Source organism: Xyrauchen texanus, chromosome 12 (genome assembly GCF_025860055.1).
Source record: "Xyrauchen texanus isolate HMW12.3.18 chromosome 12, RBS_HiC_50CHRs, whole genome shotgun sequence".
In the NCBI taxonomy this organism is placed as follows: Eukaryota; Metazoa; Chordata; class Actinopteri; order Cypriniformes; family Catostomidae; genus Xyrauchen; species Xyrauchen texanus.
The window spans coordinates 36,835,712-36,859,786 of NC_068287.1; the positions used below are offsets into that span (position 1 = coordinate 36,835,712).

A 24,075-nucleotide genomic window follows, 5' to 3' on the forward strand; every position below is an offset into this window, starting at 1 on the left:
GTCGAGCTCCAAAAAGGACAAAAAACACAATTAAACCACTCATGCATTCTATTCCATGTCTTCTGAAGACATATGACCACATTGTGTGATGAACAGACCAAAATGTAAGAACAAATGAGGTTCTCTATGGTATTCTATGGAAAACAGAAAGTCATACGGGTTTGGAGGCACTATTAGAGTGGGTTTATTATGACTGAATTGTTCCTTTGCTATTCCTTTAATTAGCCTGTATCAATGTTCAAAACTGGATTTCAGAAGAAAGGCTGTAACATATTCCAACATTCCCTCACACTCTGGTGTTTGGGCCGCAGATTGAGGGAATTGAGCAGATTAAACAGCCATGCTGTTTAGGATCTTTTAGACTAGATTATCCAGAACTTAATCTGTTTTTATTAATCCTTTTTAGAAGATATTCTGGTATCTTTTCCTGGATTTCCAATCATACATTGGACACAGCCTTTCACAACTGCCCTGCTGATTAACCTCTGTATGTCTAACTAATCTTCCAAAGTCAGTGTGTCTTGGACAGATTGAGGCTGGGTGCAATAAACCAATATATTTTTGGGAAAACAGAGGTTGTAAAGTTGCAGTTAGGCTGGAGCAGGTCCTCTTGCATGGAAACAGTGTAATGAAATAAACAGTGAACAGATGTTCAGGGCACACAGCTAGTGATCTTGCACTCAGGCTCTCATCTGTGCCATACCTGAGTGTGCCCACTGGGACAGAAGGACAGGAGAATTAAAATGGCTTATTCATGTTTAAAGGGGCATCATATCCTAGGTAAGAGTTTGAGAATTTGGAAGCGCTCCTGGTACATCCTCCATGGGCATCAGAGCTTTCGCATATGGCTAATGTTAGATATGAGTGATACTTCTTTTTAGATAACATAATCCATCAACTGAGCAGAATGATGTTGAGCGAAGATATACTGAGCTACTATAAATGTAGAACTCAGAACTAGGTTTGAGGATATATTGAATATTCACTATATTTGCAATGATTGTGCTACCGATATCAAATTTAGCAACACTGTAAATATTGCAATGAATTTATTGCAATAATGTGTTTTTAATTTGGCCATTAAAGGAATATTCTGGGTTCGATACAAGTTAAGCGCAATCGACAGCATTTGTAGCATAATTTTATTTACAACAACTATTCATTTCGCTTGGCTTTATTGTATTGGCTTTACTGTATTATTAAGTGAGAAACAAATTAGATCATTAAGTATTGAAATTTTATACAGTAAATATTTATATTTTACAGCCTACTGTAGATCAGTGGTTGCTGAACTCAGAAAACCTTTTTAGATTTTCTCACTCTCTCTACCCCAGGGAGACTTTTTTTCTTATTTTGTTACAATAAGAAAAAAATAACAGCAAATGGTTCAAATCCAAGGTGAAAATTGTGCTTTTTACATCACTCTAACTAAACTCAGCAAAAAAAAAAAAAAGAGCATTTTACATCTCTCACTTTCAACTGCTTTTATTGCCAGCAAACTTAAAATGTGTAAATAGTTGTATGAACATGAAACGATTCGGGGGGGAGGGGGTAACAGTCAGTATCTGGCATGGCCACCAGCTGCATTAAATACAGCAGTGCATCTCCTCCTCATGGACTGCCCCAGATTTTCCCGTTCTTGCTGTGAGATGTTACCCCACTCTTCCACCAAGGCACCTGCAAGTTCCCGGGCAATTCTGGGGGGAATGGCCCTGGCTCTCACCCTCCGATCTAACAGGTCCCAGATGTGCTCAATGGGATTGAGATCCGGGCTCTTCACTGGCCATGGCAGAACACTGACATTCCTGTCTTGCGGGAAATCATGCACAGAACGAGCAGTATGACTGGTGGCATTGTCATGCTGGAGGGTCATGTCAGGATGAGCCTGCAGGAAAGGTACCACATGAGGAAGGAGGATGTCTTCCCTGTAACGCACAGTGTTGAGATTGCCTGCAATGCAACAAGCTAAGTCTGATGATACTGTGACAAACCACCCCAGACCATGACGGACAATCCACCTCCAAATTGATACCGCTCCAGAGTACAGGCCTCGGTGTAACACTCATTCCTTTGATAAATGTGAGTCCGATCATCACCCCTGGTGAGACAAAACCGTGACTCGTCAGTGAAGAGCACTTTTTGCCAGTCCTGTCTGGTCCAGCGAGGGTGGGTTTGTGCCCATAGGCAACGCTGTTGCCTGTGATGTCTGTTAAGGACCTTCCTTACAACTGGCCTACAAGCCCTCAGTCCAGCCTCTCTCAGCCTATTGCGGATAGTCTGAGCACTGATGGAGGGACTGTGCATTCCTGGTGTAACTCAGCAGTTGTTATTGCCATCCTGTACCTGTCCTGCAGGTGTAATATTCAGATGTACCGATCCTGTGCAGATGTTGTTACATGTGGTCTGCCACTGCGAGGATGATCAGCTGTCCTTCCTGTTTCCCTGTAGTGCTGTCTTAGGCGTCTCACAGTACAGACATTGCAATTTATTGCCCTGGCCACATCTGCAGTTCTCATGCATCCATGCATCATACCTAAGGCACGTTCATGCAAATGAGCAGGAACCCTGGGCATATTTTTTTGGTGTATTTCAGAGAGTCAGAAGAAAAGTCTATTTAGTGTCCAAAGTTTTTATAACTGTGACCTTAATTGCCTACCATAATGACCATTCCACAGGTGCATGTTCATTCATTGTTTATGGTTCATTGAACAAGCATGGAAAACATTGTTTAAACACTTTACAATAAAGATCTGTAAAGTTATTTGGATTTTTACGAAATTATCTTTAACATACAGTGTCCTGAAAAAGGGACATTTCTTTTTTTTTGCTTAGAATAGCATGTGTCCCTCTAAATTGCTAGTTAATTGCCCATTAGAAAACCCCAGGCAAAATAAATATATTAATAAAAATTTAACAAAATCAAGCATTAGTTAAACTACCCCTTTAGGGATTTAGGGGGGGTGGCTGTGGCTCAGGTGATAGAGAGGGTCGGCCGCTAATCGCAGGGTTGACGGTTCGATTCCCGGCCCACAGGACTCCACATGCCGAAATGTCCTTGGGCAAGACACTGAACCCCAAGTTGCTCCCAATGGCAGGCTAGTAGTGCCTTGCATGGCAGCTCTGCCGTCATTGGTGTATGAGTGTGAGTGTGAATGTGAATGTGTGTGTGAATGGGTAAATGGGACACATTGTAAAGCGCTTTGGTAACCTCTAAGGGTAAAAAAGGCGCTATATAAGTGCAGACCATTTACCATTTAACCATTCTAACAGTTTCTTTTGTTTTGATGATTTTATATATTTTTTTTTCCTCTACAAACATTTGATTTCTGTTTAGTGAAGTATCTTAAAACATTCTATAAAATAAAATAAATAACAAGGCATTGTTCACACATTAAATTCTGTCAACATTAGCCATAGAGAATTCCATCATTACCCTCATGTTGTTCCAAACCTGTATGGCTTTCTTTCTTCCGAGGAACACAAAAGATGTTAATCAAAATGTTAGCCTTAGTCACTATTCACTTTTGCATCTTTTTTCCATGCAATGAAAGTGAATGATGACTCATGCTGTTAGTCCCCAACATCACCTTTTGTGTAAGAATAAACCGATCGACATGGGTAGATTTTTGCCCATCGCCCCTACGCCGATTTTGCATGGCATGTAAACACCTTTACTAGTGTTCTCACCGGCTTATCCAATGTGCACACGTATTGAGTGCAAGTCTCTTCACAGCTTGACGTCAAAAGCAGAGAATAATGCAATTATGTTTAAGCTTTGTTAGATACTGAGTTAGTTCTGCAACTTTATGCAGTATTAGAAAAGGAGGACCTCTGCTCTTCTATTTCTGTCCTTGCTTACGCAAGGAGGGTCAGCAGGGTGATAGAGTCAGCAGACCTCGGAGCACATGGTCTCTGTATGGGGCAGTGGCTTTCCGCCAGAACCCCCACTATAACATATGAGTGGACAGACAGGTCGCTCTTACTGAGGCCAGCATGGGATGTTACCAGTACATCTGCACATCATTGGGGATCTAGGAGGCTTGTTCCTCTGGTGCCACAGACAATGTGCAAAGCAGTCCTGGCTTGTTAACACCGGTCTCCCGCAGACAGAGGGACAGAACTGCCTTCAGTTTAAGATTATTGTTACCATGTTAATGGCTTAAAATTGCAACTCTCAGTGCTTTTGCCATTGACCTCTCGCAACATTAGCCATAGAGAAACAAATTGTGGAGCCCAGCTCCCTGTGAATGGTCCGAGCGAATGATTGTTCCTGAAAGGACTCATCTTAGGAGGAAAGAGCCTGGTGCTGTGGATCAATGGGCAGTGAGTGATGAGGGGGAGGACTTGAATAGGCAGCTGTGATAACATACTCCTATTAGCGCAGGCAATGGGAATGCTTATAACTAAAAGCCATGCAGTTTAGAGCAGGCACCGGAAAACTGTGACCCATGCAATGATTGAGAAATAAGAGGCGTGTAAAAAGGAAGAGCCTCTCAAAATACAAAATATTTTTTCGAGTGGGGAGGCGATTGTTTCAGGGATTGATTTTTACATTACGTATAATCCCCTTCCTCAGTCCTGTCAATTTAACATGGTCATTTATTACAATTGTAAAAAAGAATATGCAATAAAAATGTGTCACCGTTATTAAATCATGCTAAATTACCTATATGTACATTTCTTAATTAGGAATTTTTCTGCCATTGCAGCAATTTAAGAATAAAATGCCTCCTAAATATGTCTCGCCAAGCTACCCGAGAGCAGCAGCACTGAATGAGTAAGGGGCCGTTCACAGTAAACATGTTCTTGCATTCAGAAACACTGGCAAATGTCACAGAATGGAACAGAACGTAGGGTTCTCTAGATTTGTGTTTTTCAAAGTTGAACAACTTGCACTTTACTACTTTAACACAACATCTTAAAATGCAGCATTTTGTGCCAGACAACAACAAAACAACTAGATGTGATGCAAGATGTTCCTCTTACACGTATGTATATAGACCTAAATTATAAAATAGCACAGATGAATAAATGAATGAATGAATGATCATTACATTTATATTGTGCTTTCTTGGGCACTACACTCAAGGCACTTTGCACAGTGAACAGGAGACTCTCCTTAACAGTGTTCAGCATCCACCAGGATGACGGCAGCTATAGTGCACCAGTATGCTCACCAAACACCAGCTATTTGTGGAGAGGAGAGAGAGTAGAGTTACAGAGCCAATTAATGGATGGGGATTATTAGAAGGCCATGATTGAGAAGGGTCAATAGGGGCAATTTGGCCAGGACACCAGGGTTACACCCCTACTCTTTGCGAGAAGTGCCCTGGGGTTTTTAATGACCACAAAGCAACAGGACCTCGGTTTAATGTTCCATCCAAAGGACGGTGCCTTTTTACAGTATAGTGTCCCCATCACTATACTGAAGCATTGGGACCCACTCAGACCACAGTGAATTTTGAATTTAATTCAAAATTTAAGTTCATTTTCTTGCATGATGTGCCAAACAGTCATGTAGGTACACAATCCATGGTGTAAACTTCAACAGTCAGGGTATATTTAATGTTGTTTATGTAACTCCCAAATCCACAATACCTGAAATTATTTTTAAACTGCACTTAAAAATACCTTTCACAATGAGATCTAAAAAATAACAACTTTTCACCAGTTAGTTGTGATTTTTTTTCACAAAGGGAATGGGCAGCTTGAGTGGTGTAATGATCAGACCATCTCTTGCCAACCTGAATCTGTCTACTCTGACATCAGAACCACAGGGTTTTGGGCACGATTAATTCCTGTCCCGCCAACAGCATCAACACAACTGCCAGACAGTTGCCAAGCACCTTAAATGTCCAGCAAAGCCTAAATATTTTCATCCTTTAAAGCTAGTTTGTTGTCAAATGACCAATGAGGCAAAACAGACTAGCAAATTATCCTTAATCTGGTCCATTAAATGTAAGGATTAGGGCTGGCGATATTATGATGTACAGTATAATGTGCAAGGGTAAAAACAAGTTAACCAGAGATTTTATAGTGCCATAGTTATGTTTTCCAAACTATTATTGGTCATGACTGCTTTACGTTATTCACTCGTGAAAGTGACAATGAAACTTCGTGAGAAATGTGTAAATGTCCCAAAGTCAAAATGAGTAAATTCACTTTTTATTCAAATAATTTTCCAGTGTCTACAAGTTAAGCTCAATCAATATAATTTGTGGCATAAACAATATCCCAAAACAATTTCACTTGTTGCTCCTTTTCTTTAAAAAAAACAAAAAGGCTAAAAATATGGGTTACAGTGAGGCACACAATGGAAGTGAATTGGGCCGATCTGCAAACGTTATCCACAAATAGGCATTACCACATGGTTATTAAAATGTAAAGCATTCTCTAAACTTTCAGAAAATAATGATACCATTGCCGTGATATAAAATGTCTCATGCAAGATTTCACAGTACACCTATTATGGATTACATTATCTTTATTAAACTACAGGTTAGGTCAGATTGCAGTTCAAGATTAGCTGTTAAAAACATACTGTAGAAATTATATTGCATTCATTATTATGCAGCATGAATAGTGTTCTAGCTGTATTAATAGTTTGTTTTGTGTGTGTTGCAGTAGGCATACTACCAGGTTTCTAATGGGTGTAACTTATGGCCACTTGTCACCAGCACTGCCAGCCTTTCACCACAGAGAGTGGCCCCCTGACCCCCACCCTCAGCTGCCATGGTGACTGTTGGCAAAGCGAGTGCTCTTACCCTGTGTGTGATATGAGTGCGGATTGAACAAGTGAAGATCAGTGATTTGCTGACCTCCCACATGCTGGTGTGGCAGGCAATTATAATAGACATAAATTATTTTCCTTAGGGGTTCTGCTGGTCTAAAACATCTTATTAATCTAATTATTATAATTCTCCCCTGAAATCTGATTAAAATTGAGTGAAAATGTCTTGTTCATACGAAGTATGAACTTTCCTGTACCATTAAAATGTACTTTATTTTAGTGTGTGTGTGTGTGTGTGTGTGTGTGTGTGTGTGTGTGTACATGCATACGTGAGTCTGTGTTGCTCAGCCAGTTTTACTTTTTGACAACTGGAGCAATAACTTGGAAAATGCCTTTGACAAAAGTTATAAAGTCACTCTATAACCTGCTTTTTGTGAAGGTCAAATCCTCAACCCTGTCATGTCAAAAATAGTGCTCTGATTAACTGCATGGGTATTTGGAGAAGGCTTCTGCTCTTGGCCACTGATCCAAGTCTTAACATAAGTAATCCTATGAGTAAAACAGAGGCTATGCATTGGCCAACTTTAAGACCATTGGCTTATTTTTTCCTATAGGAAATAGAGATTAAAGGGAAAGTTCACCCAAAAATAAATATTTTCTCATAATTTACTCTTGTGATTTCAAACCTGTATGACTTTTTTCCGTAGAACACAAACCCTAACCTTAACATAACTTAACTTGACTTAACCTAAATTAAGAAGATATTAGGCAGAATTTTCATATTATATTGTGAACACGGCAATGGAGCCGAGGGAGTAATCAAACATGCTCACCTAAAGTTTTTCCACAATAATTAATTTGTTTCATAACATCATTGTTTTGCAAAGTGTGCAGCTGTCATGAACGTTTCTAAAAGTATCCCTTTTTAGGTGAAGGAAAATGTCTCGGTTACTGATGTAACCTCCGTTCCCTGATGGAGGGAATGGGACGTTGTGTCGATGAGTTGACACTAGGGGTCGCAATGGAAAACTGCACAAGAGCTGAACTGAGTTACGCGGACTGGCGGTGTGAGACGGGCAGACCTCTGTGTGCCTCGTAGCCAGCGCAGCAAACAGTCGCATAACTACCCCCAACAGCATGCACCGTAGATCCAACAGCATAGAGAGATGAATGGAGGCGGCAGAGGAATTCAGCTCTGTGAACTTGCTCGCTCGGCTCCGAAGATATCTGATGTGTGTTTGCAGCGTCGCTCCTTTTATACCCGTATGTCCGGGGTAGTGGCATGCAAATTCCACACACCAATTTCCATTGGCCTATTCTCAAGATCAGAGAAGTCTGGGCTGAGTGACCCCTAATGTCAACTCATCGACACAACGTCAAGTGAGTGACAGATAGTGAACACCATTCTGGTGTGGATGAGAGGCCTAAATGTAGCTAAATTAATGCATCCAAATGAAAATGTATTAGTTTGATCATGGATTAAATGTTCCTTTTCTCTCATATGTAATGCTGGGAAATCCAAGTCATTTAAGTGAATCAGTTCTTTCGGACAGTTAATATAAATGATCCGGTTAAATAAATAATTCAATAACATTGGGAGCATTGGGAATTTATTTTAGTCGGTTCTTTGTATGCTTCATATAAATGAACTAGTTCACACAAATGATTGACTGATTAATTTAAAGGGACTTTGCCTTTTTTGAGGCTAAATATTTAGTACTGCCATTTATCACCATATAGAAAGTTATTTAAAATAGGGTGTTTTCTAGTTTTATTAATTTATTTTAAGTATAAACGTATGTTTTCATTTTAATTGTAACGATGTTGCTGGCGCTGGCAATGACAAAGAGCAATTTTATTAACAAAAGTGAAATCCAAAAACCTATAAACATGAACTAGACTTGACATAGACTTAAACTTGACATGACTTAAACTTGACATGACTTAACAACATTACCAAGCACAATACCTGAGCAAGGACTATGGTAAATCAGGGGGCTTAAATACATGGACAAGGTGTAAAACAATGACGAGGGAACTAATGAACAGACAGAACTGACAACAAGATAACAAGACAGTAACCCAATGAAAACAAGACACATGAACATGGAGGGAAAAAGGAATCACATGACTAGGGAACCACATGACATGAAACAGGAAATAAACTTTTCAAAATAAAAGACATGAAAAACATGAATCAACAAAAAACACATGACATTAATGTTGTCAATGTTGCAATTGAGTTTTTATCCTATTACACACAATAAGAATCAAATATCAAATCATATATTGTCATATTGTGCTGTGTTGTGTATATTTTTTTAAAGGAGATCACACAGAGGTTTAGTCAGGCACATTCACACACACAAACACACAAACACACACATATTCTCTTTGCATTGGAAATTATCCCTGGCTGAAGAGAGAAAGCAAACAGCTATTAGCTCAGTTTGTTTTTCCTAATCTTGCATCCCGAACCTCATCATCTCATCTTGTTTGAGCTTATCGATCCGGAAGGAACTGCAGCCTTTATCTATTGTAATGCTGATTTTACCACATAGATATTGGATGGATTTCCCTTTGCTTGGTATTTATGTAATGATGAATAATGTAGGTCTTTCACACAGATGAACATGCTAAATGCTTCGTGTGCACAATCACACACATATGCATGACTGCACAGGTCTTCATATCTGGATGATCTGGACAGGATTGGTGTTGCATGTGGGGCCTTTCTGGGCTTGGGTCACTGGGAGTAGGAGGCTGGTTTGGGGCAAGGGGTGGGGGTTGTGTGACAGACCCGGAGGATCTTGGTGGATGGGAAACAGTTTCAGTCACAGCACACCACAGTAGAGCTACAATAGGCTCTATACATGTGCACATGCAGTAGAGGAGGTCACTTGCTGAAAATGTCATTGAGCTTTAGGGAAATTAATGAAGTGCACACACACACACACACACACACACACACACACACACACACACACACACACACACACACACACACACACACACATTATGTTAAAGGAATCATTCAGGCAAAAATTACAATTCTGTTATCATTTATTCACCCTCATGTGTTCCAAAGCTGTACACTGTTATGTTTATTTTTTGTGGAGGTACATTAAATAATAGCAACCGTTCATAGTGGCTAGGAAAAGGAAAAACAAACGAACATCATAAAAGAACTATGGACTATAGTCCATATGCACTAAATTCCAAATCTTCTGAAGCACAATACAATATATGATACAAAAGCTTTGTGTGAGGAAAAGGCTGAAATTCAAGTAAAAATGTATTGAAAATTGTGTCCTCTGCTGCAGCTCTAAAATCTAATTCTCCATTCTACAAATGTAAACTGGCATGTCGTTTTCGGTTACAACACATGTGGGAATCAATGTCATTATTGTGTCAATGATGTTATACCTGGTGTGGCATACAGCACCATATGTGAATCTGAACGTGAATGAGATTTTAAAGCTGTGACATAGGGGAAGTTTATCAGTGAATAACAATTACAATTTTCTTTCTTTTCCTTGCAGAAAGCTATTGTATTGTTTAAAAAGACTTGACATTTAAAGTCATATGGACTACTTTTGTAATATAGTTTTTTTGTTTGCCTTTTTGTATGGAAAGGAGCCCTGTAAATATGATTAAAAAAAGTCTCCTTTTGCGTTTCACTTAAAAATAATAACTTACAGGTATGAAATTACATGAGGGTGATTAAATAATGGCAGAATTGTCATTTCTGGTTAATACTGAAGAGCACATTTTTAAAAGCATAAACACAATTTTCATGTATCCACAACACTTTCACACTCAATGTAGATTGTAAACAAAAAGAAACACATTAATTAGTTCTCATCTGATGTGTAAACTTGTTTACTTGCAAAGATCACAGACAGCCTTGTGATTGTTGACAAACTGTAAATTGCATGGAGTAAAATTAATGAGAAATATGCAGGGTGAGAGTCAATTTATTGGTCGTGTTGTGTGGGAATATACAGTCTGTGAGAAGCATCTCTAGCAATATAAGTTACCAGGACTTAATTAACAGGGCTTAACTTATCAAAAAGTAAAGGCGTGCATATCGCTCGCACCCACATTTGCACACAAACACATGCCAACATGGTGTATTTACACTGAAGGTTTTAGTTGTGTGTGTGTCTGTATGCAGTTTGTGAGTGCACATCTTTGTGTGTCTGTTTGCGAGAGTGCATCCGTAACTAATGAGAAAGTAATGCCAGATGCAGCTGCTCAGTGTGTTGTGTGAATAAGGTCAGGGAACTGCATAAGCATCAGATACTCTGCTGCAAAACGCCTAGAGCCTGTGTTTCTGTACAAGGACAACACTGGCCTCACAGCTGTCCTTCCTCCACATAAAAGTCATCTTCACCCACTTGCTCTGTTTGTCTGCATTCATCCATCACACTAGAAACCGCGGATCAACCATACGCTCATCAATTAATTGGGCAAGGGAATTTATGCAACTGCAGATTGTGCAGCTCCAAAAACTAGCGAAATGCAGTTTTTCTTAATTAATTAATTTTGTCTATGGCTGGCTATAACATGTGGGAATTTGTTCATCATTGGTTTATTTATTATTATAATAATAAAGGAATAGTTCACCTAAAAATTAAAATACTGTCATTATTTACTCACTCTTATGTTGTTCCAAAAATATATGCCGTTTTTTTTTTTGTTTGTTTTTTTTGTTTTTTCTGAGGAAAACAAAGAATTTTTAAAGTATCTTTATTTAGATCTTTTCCAACAGCAGTTCATAGTGACCACGGACTGTCAAACTTCAAAAAGGTCAACCAGGCACTATAAAGGGTCCTTCGGACCAATCACATTCTTTCGCAAAAAAAAAAAAAAGAAAAATTTAAAAGTTAGAGGCAGCCCAATGCATAGAACAGAATGCAGGTGTCTCAAGATGAGTTTTAAAGGTTAAAGTTCATGTTAACTTGACACTGTGTCTAAATAAACTGGCACTCCATTTCAAGACACTCAAAAACAATGACCAAAGATGGACAATGGTCAGGCACAAAAAACAGAACAGATGGGCGTGAAAATGTGTTCATTGTGAACAGCACCTAAAAGCATCTTACAAGTAGTCCATACTACTCATGGTATACTATACTATATTACTCGAATGCTATATTCCAAGTCTTCTGAAGCCATATGATAGATTTGTGTCATGAACAGACCAAATTATTATTTATTATTGAACAGACAAAACCTTTATACCTGTACATAACTGGCAAGTAGTGTCAAGTGGAGTGGTAGTGGTGTAGTGGGCTAAAGCACTGAACTGGTAAGCAGAAGGTTGTTGGTTTGATCCCCACAGCCACCACCATTGTGTCTTTGAGCAAGGCACTTCACTCCAGGTTGCTCCGGGGGGATTGTCCCTCTAATAAGGGAACTTTAAGTCGCTTTGGATAAAAGCGTCTGCCAAATGCATAAATGTAAATGTAAGTAAGGGCACCAACCATAAACAATGGTGAGTAGCTTTAGTTAAGACACCAAGTCTCATCTCCATCTCATCCTTTTCCATTTCAGACTTCATTACCATTCAGAAGACACCGTGCCCTCCCATCTGTCACCAGGAAAATTACACAATAATTTTCACAATCCATCCATCCATCCTCCAAAATGTCTCCCCACTGTGTTTATCACAGATAGCTTTGATTGACGGGAGTTTATTTATAACCTCTCCAATGAAACGTCATCTCAGTGTCGGGATCTTGCAGTATGTCTACATGAATCAGTCAAGCCATTCAAAATAATTAGCACAGGTAGAGCTTTCAGAAATCCTTTTTTGTCTCATATGTTGGAGGTTCTGAACTGTCTCCAGATCTGTGAGAGAAAAGATTTGCACAGCACATTCAAGGATACTTTTTATCTTGACATCTAATGGAGCTACGCTCTGATGCCACTTTTAAGACATCTCATCTCTTTGATATTCTACCATCAGAGCTGAATGAGTGTGTCTATCTGTTTGTGTTAAAGAGATGCCCTATGAGTAGGCCTACATGCACCCACAGAAATCCACAGAATGTGACAATTCTACACACAGTTCCTCTAGCATTTATTTAAGGAATAGTTATTAATATTTATTAATAACACCTTCATATTGTATTCAAATAAATTATTTACCACCACAGGTAAAGTTACCGAAATGGCTCATGCGTTATATTCCAAGTCATCTAAAGCGATACGATTGTCTAGGTTACAAATGTAACCTCTGTTCCCTGATGGAGGGAAGGAGACGTTGTGTTGAAGAGGCGACACAAGGGGTCTCTCTTGAGTGCTGAATATGCCTCTGATCTATGAAAAAAGGCCAATGGGAATTAGGCAGACAGGATTTGCATACCCCGCCCCTGGACATACGGGTATAAATGTGGGCAAATACGTCAAGTTCATTCAGGAATGAGGAGCTGGAAATGGTCCGGCCACTACAGTGGCTCGGCTCAGCGATGTGGCCGGGAGGACACAACGTCTCGTTCCCTCCATCAGGGAATGGAAGTTACTGTGGAAAATACACACAGGCGTAACGTTCACGTAGGAACCCTAACCTGCGGAGCACCTATTCCAGTACAGGGTAGATCTGAGTACCCGCAGTGGATTGGGTCAACGAATTCCTCCGCTGAATTGCGGACCCACAGGACTAGGGGAGAATCATTCAGGGAGCCGAGTGAGTGGGCTCTCTCCGGGGCAGCGCTTGCAGGTTCACTACCTGGTCTTTGAAGGGCGTGGTAGGAACCTTGGGCATGTAGCCCGGCCGTGGTATTAGGATCACATGTATGTCTGCTGGACCGGACTCCGGGCAAGTGTTGCTGACAGAGAACTCTTGCAGGTCCCCGACCCTCTTGTTGGAGGCGAGCGCGATCAGCAGGGCCGTTTTTAAGGAGAGGGCCCTGAGTCCAATTGATTCTAGTGGCTCGAAGGGGGGGTCTCTGAAGGCCCGAGAGGACCACTGAGAGATCCCAGGGATTTAACCTCCGGGTGCCTCTTAGGAACCTGATAATCAAGTCGTCCTTACCCAAAGACTTGCCATCGTGGTGGGCCGCGATAGCAGCTACATACACCTTCAAGGTGGATGGGGACAGCCTCCCCTCAAACGTCTCCTGCAGAAATGTGAGCACTGACCTGACTGCGCACCTTTGTGGGTCTTCGCCCCGAGATAAACACCAATTCGCTGAACAAGCGCCACTTTAAGGCATAAGTTGCCTGGTGGAAGGGGCTCTGGCTTGGTTGATCGTGTCTACAACAGTAGGTGGTAGATCAGCTAGATCTTCAGCGTCCCGTCCTAGGGGCCAGACGTGGAGGTTCCAGAGGTCTGGGTGTGGATACCAGAGCGTGCCCCGTCCCTGAGAAAGAAGGTCTATCCTCAGGGAAATTTGCCAGGGAGGGGCTGTCGTGAGGAGTATGAGGTCTGAGAACCAAGCCCGGGTGGGCCAATAGGGAGCCTCTAGAGTGACTTGTTCCTCATCCTCCCTGACCTTGCATAGCACCTGTGCAAGAAGGCTCACTGGGGGAAATGCATACTAGCACAGCCTCATGGGCCAGCTGTGTGCCAGTGCGTCTGCCCCGAGTGGAGCCTCTGTTCGGGCATACCAGAGCGGGCAGTGGGAGGTCTCTCGGGAGGCAAACAGGTCTACCTGGGCCTCGCCGAATTGTTCCCAAATCAGCTGGACCGACTGGGGGTGAAGCCTCCACTCCCCACCGGGCCAGCGTTGTCATGACAGCGCATCCGCTATCACATTGAGGTCGCCGGGGAAGTGAGTGGCATGCAGCGACTTGAGTCGCGGCTGGCTCCAAAGGAGGAGACGATGGGCGAGTCGCGACATGTGGCGGGAGCGTACGCCACCTTGGCGATTTATGTACGCTACCGCAGTGGTGCTGTGTGACCTGATTAGGACATGTTTGTCTCTAACTAATGGGAGAAACTTCCGCTGGGCAAAGAAAACAGTTAGCAACTCTAGGCAATTGATGTGCCAGCGCAGCAGGGCACCTTTCCAACAGCCCGCGGCTGCACTCCCATTGCACACCGATCTGGAGGCATCGGTCATGACCAGGAGGTGTCTGGACACCTGCTGCAGGGGCTTCATGCCCGTAAAAAGCAGAGGTCTGTCCAGGGTTTGAATGTTTGACTGCAGGCGGGGGTGATTTGATGCGTGCCATGGCGCCATGCTCGTCTCGGGACTCGAGTCTGAAGCTAGTGCTGAAGCGGTCCCATATGCATCAACCCCAGCAGCGCGACCGCCATGGACGATGCCATATGCCCCAGGAGCCTCTGGAAAGTTTTAAAGAGACCGTTGTGCCTGGCCTGAATGTGATGTTGAAGCCGGCAGTGTGAGTTATCTCCTAATTTGTATCCCTGCATCCATCTTTTTGAGAACTCATCTAGTTGAAGGTTCATTGATTATTGGTTAAAACGAATTGTGTATGTGGATTGGATGTGACATTCTTTATTTATTAAGTTTCCCCCAAAAAACTAATTTTAAAACGATGCCACGCATACTATAAATGCAGGCTTTGTTCGCCTGTGGTGCTTCGTTTGTTCAGGAGAATGAAGTTTGGCTTCCTCCGTTGTACAAATTTGGCTTGATACAGAATTAAATTGATGTGTGGTTACAATCATGCATATATCATCTCATCTATTTTCATCCATTCAGAATTTAGAACTATTTGTTTAATACATTTTGTTTCACTCAAGGATTATTTAAAATATAGTGAAGCTGTTTTCACATGAATGCCATATCTTTTGGTTTTCATCCATGAAGTTCCACATAAAAAGAAAATAATCTCTGTTTATCACAGAGTGATAACTGTTGCTTTTTTATGCTAATCTGTAAAGAAAGTTTTGGGGGGTTTTTCAGGGTTGGAATTTTTGTGGTATTAAATATGTGAATGTACACAGAGTTGGCATATTCTTGTGTACAGCAGATATTCACTTTCAAGCTCCTCTTTCTTATTTGACTGAAAATATTTGTAGACAAAACCCTGAAAGTGACACATTTATGATCGCTTGAGGTCAATTCAACAAAACCTCTTTTCTTCTTTGTCTCTCTATTTAACATTCTTTTCTTTTGAGCTGTCAGAGTTAATTGGACAAAGGTCGGAGGTTCACATAGTGAGAGAAACAGACAGAGAGATTGATATTAATCAGCTCTTAGGGGCATAAACATTCATGGCAACATTATATTTCTGTTTAGCAGCCACTTAAACTAATCAATGAAATATGATGAACTGTGATGAATTTAAAAAAGTGAAGATAAATCAGTGCCATATATCTATTCATCATCCCTTAATAACCCTTAACAGATTAATCAGGGCACTAGGGTACATTTTTTTATAGCATAACTCAACTTTATGGATGCATAGAAACTGTCAGCCCATTTTCCATATAAACTCTAGAAGTGTCTAATGGGATCATTATGGAGATGGCTGCACCATACCCTGATATATCTGCAGTGAGAATGAATGATGAGGATACAAGGCAGCCCTGTAGATATTCCTTATACATTCTAATTAGGAGTTTGTTAAAACACCCAACACTGAGAATTTAAAATTCTAAAATTAATTCAGCCTGAGCCACTTAACGTACTGACTCCATTCAAATAGTATTTGGTGTACTATCTATTCACTCTCGAAGAAGGTCCGCTTGGAGGATCTGTAAAACGGCCATGGAATGCAGAGCAGATGCGGCTTGGCCGGCGGCGGCATAGGCGCGGCCAACACAGGCGGAAGTAGTTCTGCAGGCCTTAGACAGGAGCACTGGCTTAGACCGCCATCTCGCGGAGGGCGGGCAAAGGTGTGCTGCTACCGAATCCTCGACCGGGGGGATGGAAGAGTAGCCCCTCTCGGTGGCGTCGTCCACTGAAGCGAGAGAGGTGGAGACATGGGATCGGTTCCTGGCCGAGAGAGGCGCGTTCCACAATTTAGAGAGCTCGGCGTGGAGTTCCGGCAGCGCGGCGTCGGCTCTGAAGAAAGCAGCCGTCGAGTCTGTTGGGAGCCTGCTCAGAGGGCGGTGACCACTCGAGCCAGAGGCGGTCGACGGCCTGCGTGAGGAGGCACATTAGTTCTTCTTCGACTCCGGCGCGGGTCCTGCTGGATTCCTGGGCCGAGGAGGAGGCTTGGGAGCCTGACCACTCCTCGCTGTCCGAAGCCATGATGGAACAGCAGCCCTTATCCTCCGCCTCGTCATCCGAGATGGCAACAGTGCGGCCGCTCGGCGGCAACTGCGCGTCCTGGGGGGCAGGGAGGGTGAAAGCGAGGCTCGAGGGAGAGGCTCCGGCGAGGTAGTCGCTTCTAACACCGGTTCCGGCAGCCTTTGGGAGCGGCGCTTCTTTCTGCGCAGCGAAACGAAAGGCGGCACGGCGGCTTCGGTTTTGAGTCGACATCGGAAGCTCCTCGCAGAGGTCGCATCCGCCGTCAGCGAGGGTGAGCTCTGCATGTTCCAGTCCCAGGCAGAGAGCGCAGATGATGTGGCGGTCTCCGGCTGAGAGGGGCGCGGCATGAGGCGCAGGTGGTGCGAGGCATCTTTAAAAAGACGCTCGTTGCTCTTTTTGTGAAGTTCGCTGAGGAACTAGCTTGCTCTAAAAAGGATACGTCGCCGGATGGCGTAGCTCGCAGAATGGCTGAAGGTGGCGAAGACGGCCGGCTTCTTCGAGCACTGTCCAAGCTTGCTAGATGCCCCTCGAACGGCGACGCGGCTTCTGCAGTTCAGAGATGCGAAGAGCTTCGCTGAATAGATGAAAATCAGGGTTCCAGCCTACGAACTTACACTTATATGCACTCTAGCCACGCCCATTCTGGCGGGCTTTGATACAGTGACGGCGCGGGCACCTGTCATTGGACGCGAGTTCACTCAAGTTCGTCTATAGGCTGCAGCAGTTGCCGCAGAGCAACCAATGAGCTCGCTAGCTAGCCCGCTCAAGGTATGCAGCTGCTGCACTGCGTTGACAATGGATACAAAATTAAGGATAATTTTTTGGCTTCAATATCTCAGAAAAGATGAATCTTTCCGTAGCGTAAGCTAGCTTACGCAATACGAGATAACCTCTCGTAAGAGAACTGAAGATTGTCCTAAAGAAAAGAGAAGTTGAAAAGCCAATGTGAATAAGGGTAGGATGAAAAAGAGAAAGTCCAACACTGAATTATAAAGAAGCTGAATTGTACATAGGCTTTGGAAAACTTCTGTCATCATTTACTCACCCTAATGTTGTTCCAAATCTGTATGACTTTCATTCATCCACACAACACATAAGGAGATACATAGCCAGAAAATTAGCCACACTTCAAATTCAATGCATTTTTTTTTTCCAGTCAATGAAAATGAATGGTGACTGAGGCTAAAATTCTGCCTAACATCTCCTTTTGCATTGCATCTTTTTTTCTCCCCTTTTCCCCCAATTTGGAATGCCCAATTCCCAATGTGCTCTAAGTCCTCATGGTGGCAGAGTGACTCGCCTCAATCTGGGTGACGGAGGACGTATCTCAGTTGCCTCCGCATCTGAGACCGTTAATCCACGCATCTTATCACATGGCTTGTTGAGCCCGTTACTGCGGAGATCTAGCGCATGTGGGGGCTTCACGCTATTCTCCGTGGCATCCACGTGCCCCACCGAGAGCAAACCACATTATAGCGACCACGAGGAGGTTAACCCAATATGACTCTACCCACCCTACCAACCGGGCCAATTGGTTGCTTAGGAAGCAAGACTGAGTCACTCAGCACACCCTTCGAGCTTGCAATTCCAGGTGTGGTAGCCAGGGTCTTTACTTGCTGAGCTACCCAGGCCCCCAGTGATTACATTTTCAAGCAAATTTGTTTTGGTTGAAAAATAGAAGCTTTCTAAGAAATGCATATTGACGCTATTTTTACATATCAACACACAATGAATATTCTGCAGTGAATATTCCTTAGCCTTTTGACTGCGTTTATGTGTGGCAGCGATCTCCATTAGGTCAAAACCTTTCCTTCCTCTTTGACAGTGTGAAAGCCAGGATCACTCAAAGTGCAGTGAGTTTGTCCTCAACTTCTTGACCTACTCCACACTGACACAATTCTGACTGCCAGTTTAGTGTGTTGCATATAAGAGCAGATTCTTCACTGTCCTGAAAGCATTTGAAACCAGGAAACCTGTTTAAATGTTGGAGCGCAATCATTCAAGAAGCAGTCTTATTCTAATGTTTCTCTTAAAGCACTGGTTTGAAGAATTTTTCTGAAGTTTAAAACACTCATAGAAAGATTTTTAAAAGGATGCTTCACCCAAAAAATGGGAAACACTTTTTAGGGTGAGATTTTGGGTCTCCTGATTGCTTATATCAGACAATGAAAGTGAATAGTGACTGAGGCTAATATTCTGCCTAAAATCTCCCTTTGTGTCCCATGGAGGAAAAAAAAAAAAGTCAACATGAGGGTGCATAAATTATCCCTTTTAGCTTCATGTTTGATACCATTTTCAGTACAAGGCTGTTTTTTTTAAATGTGTTATGTCCTTTATCGCCAAAGTTCTAATGGAAACAAATCAAAGTGAAGAATGTTGATGGAAAACAGCATATTTTAGCAGTCACAGTGGTGAATGTCAAGGCTTTTTCATGTTTTCTTAATTCCAAAACTACATGTTTTTAGACAGCATGTTTAACTAGGTTGTAAACTCAATGTGCATATGTTATGTGAGTGCTGGATATAAAATATGGATTATTTTAGTATGCAACTGCATTACACAGTCAGTGTGCCATTTGAAGAAAAAAATAATGCACTATGATGGGAACACACACAGAGGAATGTCAAAGACACTTTGTATCTGCAGCCAATAAAACCACATGAAATCTGTTGTTTTATGGTGCTGTAAACAGGCTTGGTGAGAAATTAAATACTTTTAAAGTTGTTACGTAATCAGGATACAAACAAATGTGTAACTGTAATCAGTTACAGTTACATAAAACCCAACACAATCAGATTACAGTTACATTTGGTATAAATTGGGATTACTAGAAGGATTCCAATTTTTATTTATAACACAAGGAAGAAAAGATCCTTCTGTAATCGATTGAAATAGACTGCTGCTTGCTTTGGAGTGGTACAGATATGATCAGATGCATGCTTGACATCTCTTCTGGTTCTCTCTCGTGACTCACATGTCTGGAGCACCACTTACTGTCGCATACGAAATAACACCTGCCTCACATCACCACTGTGCTCTCAAGGCAAACAAGGTCAAACCATTAAAAGGGCTGTTTTATCACAATGGCTACTGGAGAAAATATATTATATTTGTGAACATTTCGACATTCTTGTCTCTTCAAAGGAGAAAAGGGATGCTGTAATTTTCGAAGGGCCGACATATTATTTAAAGAAGCATTTGAAGATAAGACCCAAAATCACATTATCTAGGTTATCTAAAAAATGTTATATTACTTCCCCCGGAGGATGGCCCGTAATCCAGTAAATGGGATGCACACTGTCGAAAATTCAATGTCACTTCTCATTTACATCATAACTTCAGTTACACTACAGATGTTATCTAAAATGCTTTTGCGATGTAATGACAACAGCAACAGTGAAAAGAGAAAAATTATTTCCCTAAGTAATCAGTATTATTTGTAATGGATTACATTTTAAAAGATACCCTCCTAAACCTGGCTGTGAATACGCTCTGGGGGAATTCACTAATATTGAAATGTGCCTGCTGATAGCGCCCTTGTATATGCAAACTGTTTGCATTGTTTTACCACCCGTTTCACAATGGAATTAAGCAAATCAGGTAAAAGTACAGCCAGAAATGTTGTGCTGAACACAATTTGCAAAGTGCAGTTCCTGATCTCGCTGATCGGTTCTGAGTTCCAGGTTGTAAAGAATACAGAGGACAACCAAGATCTAGAATACTTTTCTGTACAAAATGCTGAACGTACGCTCAACACAACACATATGGATACACACTTGGTTTTTAAAGCTCTTCCCTATTACTTGTTTAAAGCCATAATCAGTTAAATACACGATAAGCTCAATTGATAGCATTTGTGGCATAATGATGATTACTTCAAAGATTAATTTTGACTTGTCCCTCATTTTCTTTCAAACAAATCTGGGTTACAGTGAGTCGCTTACAATGGAAGTGAATGGGGCTAAATTAGTAAATGTTAAAATAATCACTGTTTCAAAAGTATAGACACAAGATGTAAAAAAAAAATATGCATGTTAATGAGTTTTTCATGTGGTAAAATCACTTACTAACCTTTTCTTTGTAAAGTTATATCCAATTTAACTTTTTTACCATGGCAACCGGAAAAACAAACAAACCCTATAATCCTGGTATCAATGATTTAAACAACTTTACAGCTGAAATAATACACAAGTTTTAACAGAAGAATTATACAAATGCTTATATAAATTATAAGCTTTACATTTCCGCCATAAAACCCTTCAAACATTTGCCCAATTCACTTTCATTGTGTTGTAAGTGCCTCACTGCAACCTCAATTTTTCTTTCTTTAAAGGGGTCATATAATGGTACATGCACTTTTTCAAGTTGATTGTACTGAAATGTGTGTTGGCTGTGCCTGTACACAACCATCCTATTATGATAAAAATCCATCCAGTGTTTTTGTTTTAATCTCCTTATATATTTTCCCCTGCCTCAAATCGAGCCGTTCGACCGTGTGACGTCACACGGTCGGACGCCCCTCCCAGGATTGTTGATTGACAGCAGTGTTTCAACACAGACCCGCCCTCGCTCGTGAGCGAGCTGTCAATCATAGTCCGTCATCATTGTTGATACACTGGAGCAGGATGGTGCCTAAGCGATTGTGGTGTTCTGTTCTTCGGTGTAATAACGAACACAGCAGTCATTTTGATGTTCCTAAATCTGAACCGCTGAAGACGCAGTGGCTGAGTTTTGTTTATGATGGGAATATTCCCCAAGAGCAACATCAATGCGTTCATGTTTGCGCGAATCATTTTTCACCAGACTGCTTTATAAACGAGGGTCAGTATAAAGCTGGTTTTGCTAAGAAGCTGCTGCTGAAAAAAGATTCGGTACCAACTATTTATATTCCCTCTGCACCTCCAGAAGAAGTAAGTGTAACATTTTATTAACCTTTATATTAATCTTTGCAAATCGCTTGCACGCTTCACAATGAATGTGGCTAATGTTTACACTCAGGGTACATTACGGCATGTTTTCCATAACGTTACGACGTTCTCAATATAATTCAGAATCCCACGTTTATAATGAACAACGCGTTATGGTTATTGTGTTATTAAAAACTGTGTACGGAGGGGCGGGGTGACCAAAGCTCATTATCATTTAAAGTCATATGCACTGAAACGGCGTGCTGAAAACAGAGCTGTTTTTGAGCAGGTAAAATTAGTGTTTTCTTAAAATACTAATGAGAATTTGTAATAAAAGTATATTACAAAGTTTTCATTTAGACCCTAAAGATTCATATTAACTTGTACAAAAATGGCATTATATGACCCCTTTAAAGAAAAGGAGGGATGAGTCACAATATATATTTTTTCAACATTATGTCACAAATGCATTTGATTGTGCTTAACTTGTATTGAACCCAGAATATTCCTTTAACTACTCTTGCTATGATCAACATTCAACAGGCATCTATTTTCAATAAGATTCCATTTACTGCTTGCTTTGCATAGCCGGTAATACCTCAATGTTTTTTGCACCAGGATAATAGTGCTGAGTTTTGTGAATAAAATACAATCTGCCTAATCTGCATAGAATGGAGGCATGTTTACGCAAAAAAACAAAAACAAAAAACAAAACATTATTTTACATATTCACAGCACAGTGCTATTTCAAGTAATTTTGTGGCTGGTTATACTGGATTCTAGGTGGCTGGTAAATAAGACTTTGTTTCTTACATCATCTTTCATTCCTCCTCCATTCTCAGAAGTATCCGGTGTTTGAGAAATATCATCCACTGGAACCTGATTACAGCATTTATCCTGCGGAATGCCACCTGGTTCGTAGTGCAGCTCACCATGAATCCAGAGGTGCATGAGAGCAACGTGGTGAGTAAATAATCATAAAGACAAATACACACACTTGTGTGAATATTGTCTCCTCCCATTACTTTCCTTTCAAAATAAACAAACAGTGCACACATAATCCTATTTTCTTTCTAACAAAACACACACACACCCTCACTATTGTGCCTCAACCATCCATAGCTCACTCTCTATATTTCTCCTTTCGACTTTCTGTTTTTCCCTTGTTTTGTTTGCACACATGCAGAGAAACACCAGTTTCTTTCTCCCTTATTAATTGCACTGAAAACTGTCTCTGGCACCTGGGAATACATTTCTGCAGTCTCATAACAGGTGGTAGCCTAACTAGAAAGAGTGCATGCATATTTGGCTCTAGATGTGTGTCGGAGGGTGTTTTGGTGCGAATGCAAACAGCTAGGTCTGTGAGTCACCAGCTACTGTGCCTCCCAGAAAATTAATTACCCTCCAAATGTCTGTGCCTCCTTAATAAACTCATCTGAGCCAAGTAATTACTTCACCTGCCGTCATGTCAATACCAGTCCCAAAGGGGTCTTCCCAAGTGTGCTCTAACTGCTTCCTTCAAACACTCAATCTTACATATTGGAATTTATGATGCACATGGATTTTCAAAAGGTATCAGAATCTGGTTGCACTAAATTTGTCCTTGATACTGATCTTTTGTTGTTGCCAAAGCATAATTTATACTATTGTTTTATCTGTCTTTTATACAATGCCGTCTTACTTGGTGCTCCATGCTTAGATTATGTGCAGTGGTGCATTAGTTCCATCTCTGAGGTGGATCTTTCCCTTTTAAAAAGAGAGCCAAAACGTTAAAGGGATTTGATGGTGAGAGAAGTTATTAAACATTCCTTCAGCAACGGCATAATTTCTGTTCTATGAAAGGTCTAAAATTCTTTGAGCTATTTAATTCATTTGTTCTCTTTGGGGTGAGGCCTCTTAAGGCCATTTTAGTAGCTCATAAGCATATATAACATTAAAGTATCAGGTTGATAACATGCTTTAACTGTCCTTCGGTAACTGTCCATGTTACATTTTTTGGGGCATCAGAGATTGCAAGAATAAAACATAAATTATTGCAATGAAATTTTGCATGATAAGATACACTCCTGCCATTTGTTCATTTGTATTTATTTTATAGTATTTTCTGCAATGTGTTTTTTCTTGGATCAAATGACCCTAAACAGCAATGGATACCAGTTGCATTTCTGAAAAGTCCATGTCTGCTTTGTTTTAAAATAGAGGGAAACAGCTTGAGTAATATCTAAAAACCGGGTTTCGATTAGGTAAGAGGATTTATTAAAAG

General features: G+C 41.2%; 1 protein-coding gene across 1 annotated transcript in view; it reads left to right on the top strand.

Annotated features, from left to right (window-relative positions):
- The window catches only part of crhr1 (corticotropin releasing hormone receptor 1), a 123,554-nt gene that overhangs the window by 67,118 nt on the left and 32,361 nt on the right, over positions 1-24,075 (top strand). The window contains exon 9 of the mRNA XM_052138465.1: positions 22,655-22,775. Coding sequence (XP_051994425.1) covers positions 22,655-22,775 — 121 coding nt within the window. The remainder of the gene's footprint in view (positions 1-22,654; positions 22,776-24,075) is intronic.